Source organism: Terrapene carolina, unplaced genomic scaffold, assembly GCF_002925995.2.
Source record: "Terrapene carolina triunguis isolate 2854851 unplaced genomic scaffold, T_m_triunguis-2.0 Scaffold740, whole genome shotgun sequence".
Lineage (NCBI taxonomy): Eukaryota > Metazoa > Chordata > Testudines > Emydidae > Terrapene > Terrapene triunguis.
In genome coordinates this window covers 4,600,534-4,620,336 of record NW_020665091.1, presented here as the reverse complement: position 1 = coordinate 4,620,336, position 19,803 = coordinate 4,600,534, and the positions used below count along the sequence as shown (strand labels likewise).

The window sequence follows — 19,803 nt, the reverse complement described above, 5'->3', positions numbered from 1 at the left end:
TTCAGTCTATCATATAAGGAATGTTTTTTAATCCTTTAATCAGTCTCGTGGATCTTCACTACACTTTGCTATATTAAAACGTATACTACTTGTGCCCAGTTTACCAAGTGATCCAGTTTGCTCTGAATCATTGATCTGTCCTCTTCATTATTTTCCATTCCCCCAGTTTTGGGTCATCTACAAACTTTATCAGTGATGATTTTATGTTTTCTTCCAGGTCATTGACAAAACATGTTAAATAGCATAGGGCCAAGAACTGATTCTGGTGGGACTCCATTGGAAACATCTGCTTGATGACCCCCCATTTATAATTACATGTTGAGAGTTGGACGGTGAGATAATATCTTTTACTGGACTAACTTCCATTGGTGAAAGAGACCAACGTGGCTACAACACTGCAAACATTTTGAGATCTATCAGTTAGCCAGTTTTTAATCCATTTAATGTGTGCCATGTTAATTTTATACTGTTCAAGATTTTTAATCAAAATGTAAAATGGTTCCAAGTCAAAAGCCTTACAGAAGTTTAAGTACATTACATCAACACTTATCTTTATCAAGCAATTTTGTAATCTCATCCAAAAAAGATATCAAGTTAGTTTGAAAAGATCTATTTCCCATAAACCCATGCTGATTTGCATTACATCACCTGACATTAATTCCTTATTAATCAAGTTCCTTATTGGCCACTCCATTATCTTGCTCAGGATAGAATCATAGAAGATTAGGGTTGGAAGAGACCTCAGGAGATCATCTAGTCCAACCCCCCTACAAAAAAAGTGTCCAACCTGTATGCTTGCATCAGGGAACAATACATGTTAAAGGTGTGGATCTGTCCTACACAACTCTGATATGGGAATGTTATCTACACAGGCCATACAGGCTGCCTGAGCCTGTAGAAGGAGGTTTAACCTGTTCAGGTGGATCTTTCTTAGGCCTGGTCTACACTAACCCCCCAAGTCGAAGTAAGGTACGCAACTTCAGCTACGTGAATAACGTAGCTGAAGTCGACATACCTTACTTCGAACTTACCGCGGTTCAGACGCGGTCCACACGCGGCAGGCAGGCTCCCCCGTCGACTCCGCGGTACTCCTCTCGTTGAGCTGGAGTACCGCAGTCAACGGCGAGCACTTCCTGGTCCGATTTATCGCGTCCAGACCAGACGTGATAAATCGAACCAGGAAGTTCGATTTCCAGCCGCCCAACTAGCGGCTAAGTATAGACCAGCCCTTAGACAAAACAATGACAGTCCAATACACTTGGACAGTCTAAGACAACAGAAGTTATCCCTTAACCCTTTCAACAAAAGCCACAAAGTCTAGGTGTACATCTGAATAGCTTAGTCCTAGGCAAGTAAAATTCATGACATCCTACATGTGAAATTTTACCTGGGGGTGGAATGTAGTTTGGAGAAGAAAACCAGGAGTGAATCAACTGACTGATGTGGAAGTCGGAAACCACCTTAGGCAGAAACTTCAGGTGAGGCCTGAGACTGTGACTTTGTTTTCATGAAAGATAGTGTACAGAGGACCCATCATGAGGCCCTGAATCTCTATCCTGCTAAAGGTCATCAACAGGTGGTAAACGGAACATGTAGCCAGTGGCTCAAAGGTAGGACCTATCAGTTCAGTGAACACCAGGAGAGAGAGAGAATGGTTCTTGGGCTAGCAGGAAAACACATGAGCCCCGAAGGAATCTCGTCACTGCAGGCTGCAAGACAACAGTGTAGGTTTGTATAGAAGGATGATTTACAGATATCGCTGTGAAGTATCAAACTAAGGACCTGGTCCGATTGTTTTGGAGAAACTAAATAGTCTAGAATAGCGGGAATCAGGGCTGCTACAAGCAAAAGCTGGCAGTGCATTGCCTAGAGAAAATCTCTCCACTTGGCTCTAAATGTCAGTCTGGTCGAAGGCTTCTTGCTTAGAAGCAAGAGGTCTTGAACCTCAGCAGAGCAGCTTCTTTCTGTAGATGTCAGTTAGCCAGAATTCAGGCTGGCAGGTGCAAAGGACATCAGATCTGGTTGCAGAATCTGTCTGCTATTCTGCAAGACCAGATCTGGTTGGACCAGCAAGGTGACGAGTCATTGTACTGACAAGTTCACAAGGGACTAGTACCAAAACTGTCTGGCCCATACTGGGGTTATCATACCTCACTCCATATCCTGCTTCGGTTTTCTTAAGACCCAGCGTACTATGGGTATCCTTGAAAAGGTGTACATCAGAGCAGGAGGCCATGGATAAGAAAGGTATCTGAGAAGGAGCCCAAGCTCATGCAACATCTGAAACACAACACTTCTTGTTGTGATTGGCCAAAAACAGGTCCTCATGCGGGAACTGCCATTTGCTACTAACTCTTAGAGGACTCAGAGTAGCAGCCATGTTAGTCTGTATCCGCAAAAAGAAAAGGAGTACTTGTGGCACCTTAGAGACTAACAAATTTATTAGAGCATAAGCTTTCGTGGGCTACAGCCCACTTCTTCGGATGCATATAGAATGGAATATATATTGAGGAGATATATATACACACACAGAGAGCATAAACAGGCGGGAGTTGTCTTACCAACTCTGAGAGGCCAATTAAGTAAGTGAAAAAAAACTTTTGAAGTGATAATCAAGATAGCCCAGTACAGACAGTTTGATAAGAAGTGTGAGAGTACTTACAAGGGGAGATAGATTCAATGTTTGTAATGGCTCAGCCATTCCCAGTCCTTATTCAATCCTAAATTGATTGTATCTAGTTTGCATATCAATTCCAGCTGTCTAACACCACATTCTACAGGCCATTATCCTCTGATCCCACTGAGGATTACCTAAAGTAATCCTCTGAAGTGAGTCAGTCACTTGCTGGGGGGTAGAGGGAAATTTTCCCCAAGCTAGCCAGTCTTCTAAGTAGGGATTCACCTGGATTCCTTGTCTTTTTAGATGGGTGTCCGCCACAATTATGACATTGGTGAACACCTGTGGAGCCATGGAGACACCAAAGAGTAGGATTCTGTTGGTAGTCTGATGTCCCTGTGAGAAACTTCAGATACGTACTGTCCTTGGATGTGTTGAGATGTAAAAGTAGGCAGGGTCTGAAGATGAAGAGCCAGGAACCAGACAATGGAATCCAGGGAGGGGATCCTATTCAGAAGGGTATCCAAGAAATGAGGGATGCAGGTATTAAGACAACTGAGACAGAGGATGGATCTCCAACCTCTTTTCTCCTTTGAGATGAGAAGGTTACTTAACTGTAGCTGGAGGTTCTTCAAGATGTGTGGTCCCTATCTGTATTCCACTGAGGGTTTGTGTGTGCGTGCTATGTGTCCAGAGCTGGATAATTTGAAAGTAGTAGTAGTATCCATTGGTCTACGCATGCATCCTAGCTTTGTCTCACGGTTTTGTCCAAGATGGACAAACTGCATCTCCAGTTCCTTCTCCACCACAAATTGAACAGATCCAAAGCAGAGGGGAAGGAGGATGGGAAATGGAATATAGATATGAACCACACATCTCAAAGAACCTCCAGTTACATGTAAGTAACCTCCTCTTCTTCGAATGATAGACCCTATTGTATTCCTCTGAGGACGATTAACAAGCAGTACCTAATTTGGAGGAAGGTGTGAGGAAGAGGATGGAATGGTTGAGCAGAGGGCAGCTGCACCGAATGAGGCATGTTGCAGAGTCCTGCACCAAGGTGTAGTGAAGGTATGAATTGAACCTTGTCCTATATGTCTGGAAGCGGCACATTGTGGAAAGTGACCGCAGTCAACATCTGGGCTCTTGTGGAATGGGCTCTTACCCCAAGGCGTGGAGGCGGTCCCGACAACTGATAGCATAGTGTAATACACCCTGAAGCCCACTTGGAGATTCTCTGTGTGGAGATGGCCTGCCCCTTAATCCTCTCAGTGATAAACAATCTAGGGAACTTCCTGATTGGTCTCATCCTTTGCAGGTAGAAGGCCAAGGCCCTGTGGATGTCGAGGAAGTGAAGACTCAGCTCCTCTGCTGAGGCAGAAGGCTTTGGAAAAGAAAAAGATGTTACTCACCTTCTTGTAACTGTTGTTCTTTGAGAAGTGTTGTTCACGTCCATTCCAATTAGTTGTGCGCGTGCCACGTGCACGGTCATCGGAAACTTTTTTCCTTACCAGCTCCCATCGGGTTGGCCAGGGAGCCCCCTGGAGTGCCGCGCTCAATATATGACCCTGCCGACCCGACTCCCCTTCAGTTCCTTCTTGTAGGCTACTCCGACAGAGGGGAAGGAGGGTGGGTATTGGAATGGATGTGAACAACACCTCTCGAAGAACAAGTTACAAGAAGGCAAGTAACAGTCTTTTCTTCTTTGAGTGATTGTTCACGTAGATTCCAATTAGGTGACTCCCAAGCTCTCCCACGGGGGTGGGGTCGGAGTTAAGGAATCACTGACTAGAGCACTGCTCTACTGAGAGCTGCATCGTCTCTAGCATGCTGCATGATGGCATAGTGGGTGGCAAAGGTGTGCGCTGACAACCAGGTCGTCGCTCTGCAGATCTCTTGGATGGGCATCTGGGCCAGGAAAGTTGTGGAAGAGGCCTGAGCCCTTGTCGAGTGAGCCGTTATAGCCGGGGCTGGAACCTTTGCAAGGTCATAGCAGGTACGGGTACAGTCCGTAATCCAGGAAGAGATGCGCTGTGAGGAGACCGGAAGTCCCTTCATCTGGTCCGCTACAAACAGCTGGTTTAACTTCCTGAACGGCTTCGTGCGCTCAATGTAGAACGCTAACGCCCTCCGCACATCTAATGAGTGAAACTTCTGCTCCTGTGTGTTGGCGTGCAGCTTGGGGTAGAAAAATGTCCTGGCTGAGGTGGAATTGGGATACCACCTTGGGCAGGAAAGCTGGGCATGGCCTGAGTTGTATCTTGTCCTTGTGGAAGAATGTGTGGGGGGGATCGTAGGTTAATGCTTTTAGCTCCGATACCCTCCTGGCCGATGTTATTACAACCAGAAAGGCTACCTTCCATGAGAGATACAGAAGGGAACACGTAGCAAGCAGCTCGAATGGGGCTCCCATAAGTTTAGCTAGAACCAGATTGAGGTCCCAAGTCGGTACCGGTGGCCAAGACTGAGGGTATAAGCATTCTAGGCCTTTAAGGAAATGGCCCACCATAGGACTGACGAAGACTAAACGTCCCAACTTTTCGGGGTGGAACGCTGAGATGGTCACAAGGTGCACCTTGATAGACTATCCAGCCAGGCCTTGCAGCTTCAGGTATAGGAGGTAGTCCAGGATGAATGGTATAGATGACTGGAGTGGAGATACTCGACTAAGATTACACCAGCACAAAAACCATTTCCATTTGGCCAGGTAGGTGGCCCTGGTGGAAGGTTTTCTGCTACCAAGGAGCACCTCCCTCACCTATTCCGTGCACTGGAGCTCCCTTGCATTTAACCATGAAGCTTCCAGGCTGTGAGGTGCAGGGACTGGAGGTCTGGGTGAAGCAGGTGGCTGTGGTCCTGCGTAATCAGATTGGGAAGGAGCAGCAGTGCAATGGGGGTGCTGACTGACAGCTCTAGAAGTGTGGTGTACCAATGTTGGCAGGGACAAGCCGGAGTGAGCAGAATTACCTCTGCCTTGTCCCTGTGGATCTTGAGGAGAACCCGGTGGACGAGTGGTATCGGAGGGAAGGCATATAGTAGATGGTTCCCCCAGTGCATCATGAACGCATGAGAGATTGATCCCGGGCCGTGTTTTTGGAAGGAGCAAAACGTTGGACACTTCCTTTTGCTCATTGTGGTGAATAGATCTACCTGGGGAAACACCCACCATTGGAAGATGGAGTGGATGATGTCTGTCAGGATAAACCACTCGTAACTGCGGAACAACCTGCTGAGGTGGTGTGCAAGCTCGTTGCATGCTCCTGGGATATAGGACGCCTCTTGACAGACAGGGGAGGAGCAGGCTCCGCCCTGCTTGTTTATGTAGAACATGGTGGTGGTGTTGTTGGTCATCGCTGCCATGCAGTGACCTTGCAATACTGTAAGGAAGGTCTGGCAGGCTAGTCTTACCGCCCAGAGTTCCTTTATGTTGATGTGGAGCAAGATCTCGGACTGCGACCACATGCCCTGAGTCTGTAAGCGTCCTAGATGTGCCCCCCAACCAAGGTCTGACGTGTCCATTACTAAGGTCATGGACGGTTGAGGGGTGGTGAATGGGACTCCTTCACAGACCATGCAAGGGTCCAACCACCATCCTAGGGTGTCTAGGACTCGTGGTGGTACTGTTACTACTGAGTCTAGACTGTTCCGACCCGGGTGATAGACTGTAGCAAGCCAAGCCTGGCATGGTCTAAGCCTCATCCTGGCATGCCGCACCACATAGGCGCATGCCGCCATGTGTCCCAAAAGGCTGAGGCATGTCCTTGCGTTGGTGGGGTATTGTCTGAATGACGTGTGACAGTGTTTGGAATCTGGGTTGTGGCAGGATGGATCTTGCTTGAACCGAGTCCAACACTGCCCCCAATGAATTCTATTCATTGGGTGGGTGACAGAGTTGTTTTATCCACATTGAGGAGGAGAGACAGCCTCTGGAAGGTCTCTCTGACTAACAGGACATAGGACTGCACCTGCTCCCTGGAGCGGCCTTGCAGGAGCCAATCGTCTAAGTAGAGGTACACTTGTAGGCTTTCTGTTTCAGAGAAAGCCTGAGACGACTGACATACACTTGGTGAACATTCAGGGGGCTGTTGATAACCTGAATAGAAGCACTGTGAACTGATAATGTACGCGGTTGACAACGAACCTCAGGAAGCGTCTGTGCGGCAGCCAGATGGCTATGTGGAAGTACACGTCTTTCATGTTGAGGGCAGCGTACCAGTCCACCGGATCCAGAGAAGGGATAATTGGGCTCAGGGAGATCATGCGGAACTTCAACTTTACCATGAACTGATTGAGTCCTTGCAGGTCTAAGATGGGTCAGAGACTCCCCGTTGCCTTGGAGATTAGGAAATAATGGTAATAGAATCCCTTCCCCCTTAGCTCCTGAGGAACCTCCTCCACCGCTCCCATGGTGAGGAGCGTGTACACCTCCTGGATAAGGAGTTGCTCGTGAGACGGGTCCCTGAAGAGGGACGAGGGAGGGAAGGAGCAGAATTGGAGAGAATACCACACTTCTACCGAATGAAGAACCCAGCAGTCCGATGTTATAGGGGACCATGCACAGCAGAAGTGGGATAGACAGCTCAAAAAATGGGGGGGGAGGAGGGGGAAGGATCCGTAACCATGGCTGGTACACCATCTTCTGGCGTCCCTTCAAAACTCTTGCTTGGGTCCCCGACGATGGCTTGGTTGGGCCCTGCCCTTGGCCTGAGGGAGGGTTGGAAGGCCTATGCCTGGAATTCCTGCCCCTCTGGTGGTAATTATCCTGCCTTGGGCGGGGTTGGGATTGCCTCTGCTGTTGCACCAGCTGAGGCTTGAAGGGCTTTCTCTGGGTAGCAGGTGTGTGCATCCCCAGAGACTTCATGGTTCCCCTGGAATCCTCAAAGCTGTGGAGCCTTGAATCAGTTTGGACAGAAAACAGTCCTGCACCCTCAAAGGGAAGGTCCTGCAGGATCTGCTGAACTTCCGGGGGAAGCCCGGACGCTTGGAGCCAAGCTGTTCTCCTCATGACCACCCCCGGTGCGATGGTACGTGCCACGGAGTCAGCCGAGTTGAGTGAGGCTTACAGGGATGTCCTAGCAACTGCCTTCCCCTCCTCGACCAGAGCTGAGAATCATAGAAGATTAGGGTTGGAAGAGGCCTCAGGAGGTCATCTAGTCCAACCCCCTGCTTTGAGCAGGACCAACAGCAACTAATTCATCCCAGCCAGAGCTTTGTCAAGCCGGGCCTTAAAAACCTCTAGGGATAGAGATTCCACCACCTCCCTAGGTAACCCATTCCAGTGCTTCACCACCCTCCTAGTGAAATAGTTTTTCCTAATATCCAACCTAGACCTCCCCCCACTGCAACTTGAGACCATTGCTCCTTGTTCTGTCAACTGCCACCACTGAGAACAGCCGAGCTCCATCCACTTTGGAACCCCGCTTCAGGTAGTTGAAGGCTGCTATCAAATCCCTCCCTCACTCTTCTCTTCTGCAGACTAAACAAGCCCAATTCCCTCAGCCTCTCCTTGTAAGTTATGTGCCCCAGCCCCCTGATCATTTTCGTTTCATTTCACTCCGTGTCGAGAACTCAGACTTTGACTCTGTGGGAAGTAACGCCTTATATTTTGACATGGAATCCCACGAGTTAAAATTATACCTGCTGAAGTTGAAGCCCCTGCCACTGCCTCATCAGGCAATGACGAAGAAAAGGCCAGTGGAGGCATAGGGTCATCATGGCCCACCATGTGCTCAGGTTGGTCCTGGGCAGCATTGGTGCCAAGTGGCTCAGCGTGATCCGATGGGACCTTAGATGTGGATGGATCTGGGGCCGGTTCCGATGTGCCCTCTGTAGTATGCGGGGGCGATCTGGATAGAGCCACCTCCGTGGTACGAGAGATGGTTCTGTCTGCTGTGACCATGCCCGGTGATGCCCCGATGTAACGGACCTAGAAACCCTAGAAGGCGTACCCTGGGCCTGATAAGCCCAGGGGGTCCAGAAGGGCTACTGTGCAGCAGGCGGCCATTGAGGCTGCCAGGACGAAGGAGCATGTCTCCCGCTCTTGTCCATGAGTAGCAGGAGCCGTCCTCAGAGTCAGAAGGCGATGATCATGGTGGTGCCGAGGATCCCTGTGCCGGTGGTCGGTGCCGAGAGTAGGAAATTCGAGATTGGTGCTGTGACGACCATGTAGATGAACGGTGCCTGATTTCCCGCGACTTAGACCAGTGCCGGAGAGCAGCTCCTATGTTCCGGTGCCGTATCACGGTGCCGGACAGTGCTGATTCCCCGGTGCCGGAGTTCGCGAGCAACACACTCCCTGCATCTTGCTGTCATGTACTGGGCCCAGTGCTGGGGGTGAAGTAGACTGTGAACAGTGCCGGTCTGGAGAGGAAGGTGGCCTCATCATTCCCGGTTTGCCTCTAGATGGCACACGTGTAGGAGGTGCCAGAGGCTTGTCTCTGACAGCAGGGGGCTGGGGCAGAGTACTTTCTATGAGGTCCCTTGCCACCTCACAAGTATCTGGAGTGGAGGGGGCTTCTAAGCAGTAGAGGCAGTGTTGGTGCTTGTCACTGACCGAGAATGAATACGGGCAGGAGGCGCAGAGCTTGAATCCTGATGTCTTAGGCATAATCCAGTACCCATGTGTGGGTATGTACTACCCAAACCAAAGACTCCAACAGCGCTGAGAAGAAGGTTGGTGCTATGGATCTTTGTGTGAGGGCATTCAGTGCCATGACTCCTGGTGCCAAAATGCTTGGTACCAGCATGACTGGTGCAGAAGATGACATCTTCCTAGAAGTACTGGATGCAGTGCTGTTCTTGGATTGAGAAGAGACAGTCTGTACTGACTTGGATTTCAGTACCATAGCACTGGTATGGGACTCCACTTTAAGACTTTGAGAGGGGTGAGTCTAGTAGAGGCATTCTGTCCCCTCTCTGGAGAGGGAGATTGGAAAAAGCTTCAACTGGTAGAAAATACAGCAGCATGTGGGTAGAAAATACAAGGGGGAAAGGATAGCTCAGTGGTTTGAGCATTGGCCTGCTAAACCCAGGGTTGTGAGTTCAATCCTTGAGGGGGCCCACTTAGGGATCTGGGGCAAAATCAGTACTTGGTCCTGCTAGTGAAGGCAGGGGGCTGGACTCGATGACTTTTCGGGGTCCCTTCAAGTTCTATGCTATAGGTATATCTCTGGTCTCTGTACTGGCTGCCCATCAAATACAATTCAGTTCCAAATCTCATTCCTGCAATCCACTGTAATAAGAACTGCTGACCAACAGAGAAGACACACAAGAACATTCACAGAAGCTGGACCTACCTTCTGGTACCAAGATGGATAAAAATATTTTTTTTTTAAATAAAAATCTGATTTTTTACTTAAATGAAATGGTTTTATTTAAATAATTTTTTTCTTTAAAAATAAACCTATATAGAATTAAACTTTAAATTATGTCTACCTATATCAAGGTCTAAACTTACTATGTGTAACTGCAAGGTTACACATACCACATATTATATATAATTGTCAGGGTTGTCCTGTCATGTCTGGCCATTGTAGGTCCTTCAGTACTATTGCCAGTATCTTGAACAAGATACAAAGTAAATCAAAACAGACTTACTGCAATAGAGTGGGTAGGATTTGGCAGTCCAACACATAGTCTCTGCACATGGTACTGTCTCCAGCAATATTGCCAAGTGCCCATACTGCCTGTGAAGAAAGAACAAACAAAACACCCTGCTTTTATTTTTTTGACTCAAGCAAGGTTTTCCTTTATAGTGTACGTGTAGGAATAAGAGATATTCTGTGCTAATGCTGACATCCTAGCTAATTTACAGAGGGAAAATATATTCCAGTTGTGAGGTATGGATATACAGCCAGGCTCACTAACTGGCTCATCTGGAAATACCAACAAAGGGATGTTCTCAATAACAAGGGCCAAAACAGTAATAGCATTTCCTGAACGTTACAAGGGGATGCATTCTCTACACAACCATATTAGGAACAGTGGGAGAAAAGAATCAAGACCCAAATGCATAGCCAAACCAATATTCAGAGATCAAGCCTCAAGAAACGTATAAGTCCCTCGGCATATACTCTTGGAAAGAAAGCCAGGTGAAGCAGAACCCAAATACTGCCTACAAGCTGCACACTGGACATATATGGTAGGAAAATCAGGACAGACTGTCCAACAAGCTCTTAGAATGTACTTGGGACAACTTTTTGTTTCAGAAGGTGGAGGATGTAACTATGGGAGGTGGCTATTTTAGATTTGATTCTGACTTATAGGGAGGGAACTCTTGCGAATCTGAAAGTGGAAGGCAACTTGGGTGAAAGTGACAATGAAATTATAGAGGTCCTGATTCTAAGGAAAGGCAGGAGTGAGAGGAGCAAAATAAAGACAGACTTCAAAAAAGCAGACGTCAACACACTCAAGGAACTCCTAATTATGATTCCAAGGGAAGGAAATCTTAGGGAAATGGGAGTTAAGGAGAGCTGATAGTTTCTAAAAATACAATATTAAAGGCACAACAGCAAACTAACCTGATCTGGAAGAAAGGTGGGAAGAGAAGTAAGAGACCAATATGGCTGTGTCAGGTACTCTTTTTAAGGAACTAAAAATCAAAAATGAATCATGCAAAAAGTGGAAACAAAGACCAAATTGCTAAGGATGAGTATAAAAGAATAGACAAAAACAGAAAGGCAGAAGCACAAAATGAATTACAACTAGCAAGGGATGTAAGAACAGGTTCTATAAATACATTAGAAGTAAGAGAGCAATGTAGGAAAGTGTAGGTTCATTACTTAGAGTAGGAGAACAAATAATGGATGCCAGAGAAGGCTGAAGTGTTCCTTTTATACTTCAAAAGTTAATTGAGACCAGATGCTTAAAATAATATTAACAATAGGGAAAGAACAGAACAGGTTAAAGAATACTTAGATAAGTTAGATGTATTCAAGTTGGCAGGCCCCAATTAAATTCACCCTAGTACTTAAATTAGCCAAAGCAATCTCTGAACCATTAGAGATTATATTTGAAAGTCATGGAGAATGGGTGAGATCCCAGAGGAATGGAGAAAGGACAACATAATACCTATCATCAAAAAAGGCGGAAAAGGGGACCTGAGGAATTATAGACCAGTCAGCCTAACTTGATACCTGAAAAGATCCTTGAACAAATTATTAAACAAACAATTTGTTCAGTCCTGGAGTAATAGCAAATATAGATTTGTCAAGAACAAATCAGACCTAATCGCCTTCTTCGACAGGGTAACCATCCTAGTGGATGGGGGGGAGGGGAGAGAGAGAGAAGCAGACATGATATATCTGGAATGTAGTGAGTCTTTTGAAACTCCCATGTGACATCTTCATAAGCAAACTAGGAAATTTGGCCTAGACCAAATGACTAAGGTGGCTGCACAACTCGTTGAAAGGCCATGCCCAAAGAGTGCTTATCAGTGGTTCACTCTGAAACTAGGTGGATGTATCAAGTGGGGTGCCACAGGGTCTGTTCTAGGTTCAGTACTATTCAATATTTTCATTAATGACTTGGATATTGGAGTGTACAGTATGCTTATAAAATTTGAGGATGACACCCAAACTGGAAGGAGTTGCAACCACTCTGAAGGACTGCATTAGAATTCAAACTTATCTTGATAAATTGGAGAAATGGTCTGAAATTAATATGTTGAAATTCAATAAAGAGAAGTGCAAAGTATTACACTTAGGAAGAAAAAAAAATCAAATGTACTAATACAAACTGGGAAATAACTGGCTAGGCAGTCATACTGAAGAGAAGGATCTGAGTTATAGTTTATCACAAATTGAATATATTTGAACAGTATGAGACTGAGGAGACAAAGGTGAATGTCATTCTTGGATGTGTTAACAAAAATGTTGAAGGGAAGGCAGACGGGGTAATTGTTCTGCTCTACTCGGCACTGAAGAGACCTCAGCTGGAGTACTGTGCCCCAGTTCTGAGTACCGTGCATTAAGAAAAAAGTGAACAAATTAGAGACAGTCCAGAAGAGAACAGAAATGATAAGAGGTTTGGAAAATATGGCTTCTAAGGAAAGTTTGAAAGCACAGGTCTCATTTAGTTTAGAGAAGAAAAGGTGGAGGGGGGCATAGTTTTCAAATACATAAAATGCTATAAAAAGGATGGTTGGTGATCAATGTTCTCCATATCTACCAAGGGTAGGATGAGAAATAATCAGCTTAGTTTGCAGCTAGGAAGATTCAGGATAAATATTAGGAATAATTTATTAATTATATGGATAGTTAAGCACTAGCACAGATTACCTAAGGAAGTTGTGGAATCCCCATCATCGGAGGTTTTTAAGTTTAGACAAACACCTTTCCGGCATGGTCTAGATATATTTAATCCTGCCACAGCATGGGTGGGTGGATGGACTAGATGATTTCTTGAGGTCTCTTCCAGCCCTATATTTCTGATTCTGTGTGGTCATTAGCAAATGTCAATAAAGGAGATGTGACTTCTCTGTCCTGAGATGAGACTTCTCTGTCCTTTTTTTTTTTTTTTTAATTTCTTTTGGAATGATGCTATCACAGTTGTGAGGATCACTTGTCTAAATTACAAGCACAATACTGGGTCTCATCCAAGAAAGCTCCCAACTTCATAAACTCATCTGACTGGATATAGTAGCTATTGGGAGGTCTACTTTAATGGACAGGAAGGATAAGGACACCTTTTGCAAGGGTTCAATATGGGTAGGGCTGTAAGAAGCAGAATGTTCTGCATTTGTACAGTGCCTAATACAATGGTTCCAGTGTCCAATCCACGACAGGGGGTCTTAGATGCTGCTGCTATACTAATGAAGAACAACAATGAGGTTCCAATGTTGTGTTCTATGATCTTTTGGGATTGATATAAGGGTTGCTTCTTCAAGAAAAAATTTAACGATGAGATTTGTACCTAACTTCCTTTTCTTGAACATACTGATAATATTACACTGCAAAGACTTGACATTTTGCTTGGAAATGCTTATACATCCAACATTAAGGCTCTCCTCCAGGAATTCACGGCTATGATTCATTTGTTAAATATGGTAGTTTTGGTTCTCTCCATGGACTTTGCTTCGTCCAACAGAATACGTTCTATTTGTTATCTTCTTTTTAGGGTCCATGAGAGTGATAATCACATCATTCAAGTATCCATTTTGAATCATTCTGGTCCTGGATGGAGGACTGGATTTTGCAATAGGAGACCTCTTCTGTGAGACACATACACTTGAAGGACAGATTCATCAGGTTTGAGAGTCATAGCATCTTCATCTAGGAAGGCTGTAACAATATTCCTGCCATCTCTTGTTCCTGTCTTTTCCACTGCTCCCCACAACCATACAAAAGCTGGATGGCATATAGCAGAGAGATTGCCCAATTTTGCAAGAGGTCATTCTCCACCACACATCCTGGGTCCTGACACAAGGAAAAGCCGCAGGACACATTACTGCTGTTTCCAGATCACCAGCCCATCAAATTGACGAACAATGTATGAGGCCACTTCTGGGTGTTCCACTCTGCTTAATCCAATTTCTGCCATGTAAGTCTTGGTGTTCATCTCCCATGTGATGGGCAGTGCAGATAGAGATAGGAATTTTTGCTCTGTCCAGAACAGAAGAAGTTGATGTGTCAGGACCTTAATAACAAAAGGGGAGGGTGAAAAGTGGGAATATATGAGCACTTGTTTAGCACAAAATAAAGATGTTGAGAACAAAATTAATCAAGAAACCAAAGAATGTGGAGAGAAGAAATTCTTTAATTGCCAATACACCAATGCTAGAAGGACAATAAACTAGAAGAATTGGAAATCTTCACTTATGAACATTAAATTTAATCTAGTTGGTATTACTGAAACCTGGTAGGAGGATTCACACATTAGGATATTATTTAGGAAGGATCGAGTGGTCAAAATTGGAAGCGGGAGTGGCACTCTATGCCAAAAATGGCAGTACCTGTTTCTAAGTCACTGACAACTCAGAAGATGATGGTCTTCAATGTTTATGAATCAGTGTTTTAACAGATAAAGTTCAAGATGGTGTACCAGTAGGTGTCACCTATAGACCACCAAATCACACTAGAGAATAGGGTAACCAGCTCCTTAAACTACTATATAATGTGTAGGAAAATGGGGGACTTCAGTTGAAATGGCATATGCTGGAGGTCTCATGCTCTCAGTACTGAAGGGTCCTTGAAATTTCTAAACATTACGGACAACAGTTTTCTAAGTCAAGAAGTGTTGCATCCAGCAAGGGGATTTCTGTATTAGATGCCATCTTGACAGATAAGGAGGAATTCATCGCAGTACTAAAAATTAGTGGTAGTAGTGCAAGTGACCATGACTTGATCATATTTGTTATGTGCAAACAGAATAAAGTCCAAACCAGTACAGTAATATACAAACTTAGTGTTTTTTAAAGGGCCAATTTTACAAAGCTGAAAACAATTGAGCCAAATGAGTTGGGAGAAAGAACTGAAACAGAAAAAAGTGAATGATAATTGGGAACTGTTTAAGAACAGTTTTACTAGATGCCCCAAAAGCCAATCCCAAAATTGAAGAAGGCCAGAGTGGTTACAAAAAAGAAAACCTGACTTTTATATATAAAAGATATATATAAAAATAAAAAATGGAATGAAGGGGAAGTTGATAACAATGAATATAAATCAGAGGGATCGTAGGAATTGGTAATGGAAGCAAAAGGACACAGGGAGAAATATATGACCAGCAGGATTAAGCACAGTAAGGCATTTAAGTGTATTACATTAATAGATTCTAAGGTCAGTAGGAACCACTATGATCATCTCTTCTGACGTTCTGCATAACACTGGCCATAGAACTGCCGCAAAATAATTCCTGTTTACACTAGTGCATATCTTTTAGCAAAACATCCAATCGTCATTAAAAAATTGCCAGCGATGAAGAATCTACCACAACCCTTAAATTTCTATATTGTTCCAATGATTAACTATCCTCACTGTGGAACAAAAGGAATCCCAACAATGGTACTGGTCTATTACTAGATGGAAACAATAGACACTTCTGTTCTGTATTTAGGAAAAAAACAGATAGTCATATCAGATTATGATGATTAAATACTTTCCATTCCCACAGTAACTCAGAAGGAAGTGAAACAGCAGCTACTAAAGCTAGATGTTTTTAAATCAGCAAGTCTGGATAACTTATGTTGAAAAGTTTTAAGAGTTACCAAAGAGCTCTCTGGACCATGGATGTTGATTTTCATTAAATTTTGGAATACTGGGGAAATTCCAAAGGACTAGAAGAATGCTAATATTGTGCCAATATTTAATAATGGAAAACAGGCCTGCCTATAATTACACAGGTTGTCCTGCCACTATAGTTAATGTTGCATCATGATCTCTGTTTAAAGGTTGCCCTTTCTAAGTCCTCTAATTGACATGCTTGGTCGGTTTCCTTTGAATTTTGGTGTGCCTCAGACAAGTGAAGGGTAGGGTTAGTGACCCAAATTTGGGGTCATTTGAGTTTGGGGTTGCAGAGATATACGGCCCCCCTCTCCCTCAGCCATTTTCCAAAAGTTTCTATGTGGGGTTTTTTGTGCAGAGGTAGAGATCCAACTATTAATGTGATGCAGGGCAAAATGGTCTCAAACCTGTTGAGGTTTACCCAAGATAATACATGGCGCCTGCTAAATCTTTGGGGGACCCACACTGAGAATGGTGTTTAAGAAAATGTCCATTTTCACAGTGTACATGTGCTAATACAGAAAAACAGCTAGAGCGTTTCCATTCCTGCCATTTTATATGCTTTAAAGGTGATTCTTGTAAGTGCTCTAAAATCCAAACAGTTACGCAGATTGTTCTGAAATTTGGTGTTCCTCACAAGTGTGGGGTGGCATAAGTGATCTAAATCTGGGGTCATTTGACCATGGATTACAGCTCCTCCCCCCTAAAACCGGTTTCCTTCCGCTCCCTTGTACTGTTAAACTGATAGGTATTAATGATTGGATGAATTACTGATCTCATTGAGATGGATGGCTGTGAAATCTCCTTTCAATTAACATAACTAAGAATAAGTTAATTACAAGCCCCCACCTAAAACAAAAGGAGTTTTGGACTAAGTGGCTGGAGGTTGTCACAATTTATGAGTCGTGTGTGTCAATTTTATTTTGTGCAGGGATGAAATCCAAGTATTTGGGGAAATAATTAAGACATGTGAATGCTTCCTGGGAAGGGAGAGGTACTGGGGGAAGTGGATTTGGGGCTGCAGCAAGATAAGGGACGTTTATGGAGACGGAGATAAATGGGGATGGGGTGGTAGGGAAGGGGAGAGAGGCTGGGGTCGTAGGTGAGGGAGGCTTGTCACCCCCAGCTCTGCCAGTGCACCCAAGCCCCCTGAATTCCACAGCTCTTCCAATGCACCCTAATCACCCTGCATCCCCACCTTCCTGTACCCCATATCTCTGTCAGTGCATCCGAAATCCCCAGCAGCCCCAGTGCTGCCAGTACATCCCAATTCATACACAAACCCTGCACACATGCACCAATTCACTTAGGCCTGGTCTACACTAACACCCCAATTCGATCTAAGGTACGCAACTTCAGCTACGTGAATAACGTAGCTGAAGTCGACATACCTTAGTTCGAATTTACCGCGGTTCAGACGCGGTCCACACACGGCAGGCAGGCTCCCCCGTCGACTCCGCGGTACTCCTCTCGCTGACGTGGAGTACCGCAGTCGACGGCGAGCACTTCCTGGTTCGAATTATCGCGTCCACACCAGACGCGATAAATCGAACCCGGAAGTTCGATTGCCAGCCGTCGAACTACCGCGGTAGTGTAGACAAGCCCTTAGACTGTGAGCTCTCTGGGGCTGAGATGTCTCTGCTATTATTACAGTGTCACAGCTGCACCACTATAGGTAAGGTTCCATCACAACTGCTGTCTCTAGGTCAACCTAAGTCCTCAGACTGACATGCTGTGTCAGATTCTTTTGAAATTTGGTGCGCCTCAGGAGGGTGTAGGTAGGGTAGGCTTTGGGCCATTTGAGCTAGGATCTGCAGAGATACAAGACATGTTATGTATATAACTATAGATGTAATTCATGTTGCTTGCTACAAGTTGTCTGTTATAAATCTCCCCCCCACACACACACCCCTTTTCTCCTTTAATAGTGACAGATAGAACCCTGTAGGTGAGAGTAAATGGGTTGCAAAGGAAGAAAATATTCTTTCTACACTGGCAGAAGAAACTACTGCTGTTAAAAGTGAGATCATCACTTCAACAGTCTCTCTGAATCCAAGTGCTTAAGTGACTTCCACCAGTTCACTGGTGTGACTCTCTTTAAAACATCATCAGGAAACCTATATTTCTTAAATGGTTCTTATTCCTAAACTGGGTCTCTTTTATGGCCTGCTGCCATTATAAGTTTTCCCTTCTAGTGAGAGAATGGTATGGTAGATCTGAAATCAATGAAGGCTACATTCAGAAAGACCTCAAGACTTCTGGAATATACTGCTCAAACAGTTTCACTTTTGTTTCTACTGCCTGTCCCTCCCTTCTCACATTTATCTCCAGATTTCTTCTCCTTGTCCAGATCTATTCCACCCACAACAATCTTCTATTCATTGAACGTTTTGAAACTTTGCACTTTTAGAGAGAGGTAAGAGATTGACTCTGTGTACACAAATTTGCAGAGGGACAACAGGGTTGAGGTCTGTTATCTCTCACCTCTATATATTATTTATTTATTTAAAAACATTTTTGCTGTTAACAAGCATGTTATCTCTGGAGACACAAATCCACAGTTTGAGAACTGCAAAACTAAGCATCTCTGATGTTCTCTTCTAAACTGAGCACTTCTACCCATTGGGTAGATAGAAAGATTAACCTAAATAATCTCTACAGAAGCCCCTGGAACCCCATAAGATTGGGTCCCTATTCCATGAACTATTGGAACTCATTTACAAAACTTTTCTTAAACATTACATGAATATATTCTCATACTATAGAATTAGAATTTATAATCCCTATTCCATAATGAGATATCTTTGAGCTATAATGTGTCTTAGTTTTTCCCTCAAAAAGCATTTATCAAAAAAATCCGATTTTTTGTTTGGTAGTATGTCATCTCTGTGCAGAACATTGAATCGAGCAAAACTCAAATTTCTGAAAACCAGGAAATGCACAGTTAAGATTGCCTATGCAAACTTAACACTGCCCTTTCAGCAATGCCAAAATAAGCGCTCTTAACATATATGCCTTTACTCTGCCAACCCCATAGTTGCTGAAATGTTGTTTTAGTTAAAAAAAAAAAAAAAATTTAAATGTCTGTCTGGTGATGTTCTCCTCCTAACACAGCATGGCAAGAAAATCCTCCAAATATTAATGATTAGCGAATTGGAGATATTTACGAAGTCATTGGGAGGTGAACTATCTGCTTCAATTACCTTTTGTAAATGAAATAACCAAACAATGATTCATTTTCTGGTATAGCTGTAAAACTAATCTGAAAAGTTTCCAAAATAAATCACTTTAAAAATGTATAGTGTGTACCTTCTAAAAATGAAACCTACATCTACTTCTGAGTTGTGAAGAATATGTATTAAGGTTATAACAACCAACAAGCATGCACTTTTATCTAGAAATCCATGATTAAATCTAGTCTTCCTGACTAGTGATTTAAATCATGATTTAAATCAAATACACCCTGGTGTCCATGCAGCAGTTTTTTGTAAGGCAGCTGACTTGGTACCACACAGCATTCTGATTAAAAAACTAGAACAATACAAAGTCAGTGTGGATGAAAACTAGCTAACTGATAGGTTTCAAAGTGTAACTGTAACTGGGAAATCATCTAGAAGCACATGTGCTTTTTAGTGGGGTCGCTCAGAGATCGGATCTTCATTCTACACTATTTAACAGTCAATGATTTGGAAGAGTGATGCTGTAGCCAAAAAGGCAAATACAATGCTTGGATGGATAAATAGATGACTCTTGAGTAGAAAGATTATATTACTTCTGTATTTGGCACTAGTGCAGCTGTTACTGGAATATGGTGTCCAGTTTTTGGTTGGTAGTTTCCTTAGTGTGTGTGTGGGGTGGTTGTTTAGGGGATGTTGTTTTTTAAGTAAACTGAACCCCACCACCACCAAAAGTTCCACTATGCTGAAACAATGATTTCTGCTCAGGTCATCAGCAGGGTTAGGACCTTTA

The 19,803-nt window shown here is 44.1% G+C and overlaps 1 protein-coding gene across 6 annotated transcripts in view; it reads right to left on the bottom strand.

Annotated features, from left to right (window-relative positions):
- The window catches only part of KPNA1 (karyopherin subunit alpha 1), a 155,912-nt gene that overhangs the window by 59,746 nt on the left and 76,363 nt on the right, over positions 1-19,803 (bottom strand). For all 6 annotated transcript variants that reach the window (XR_003370207.2, XM_026660199.2, XM_026660197.2 and 3 more), the window contains exon 7: positions 10,214-10,302. Coding sequence is in view for 5 of the 6 variants with exons in the window: in XM_026660199.2 (XP_026515984.1) it covers positions 10,214-10,302 (89 nt within the window). In the remaining variant the exon portion in view is untranslated. The remainder of the gene's footprint in view (positions 1-10,213; positions 10,303-19,803) is intronic.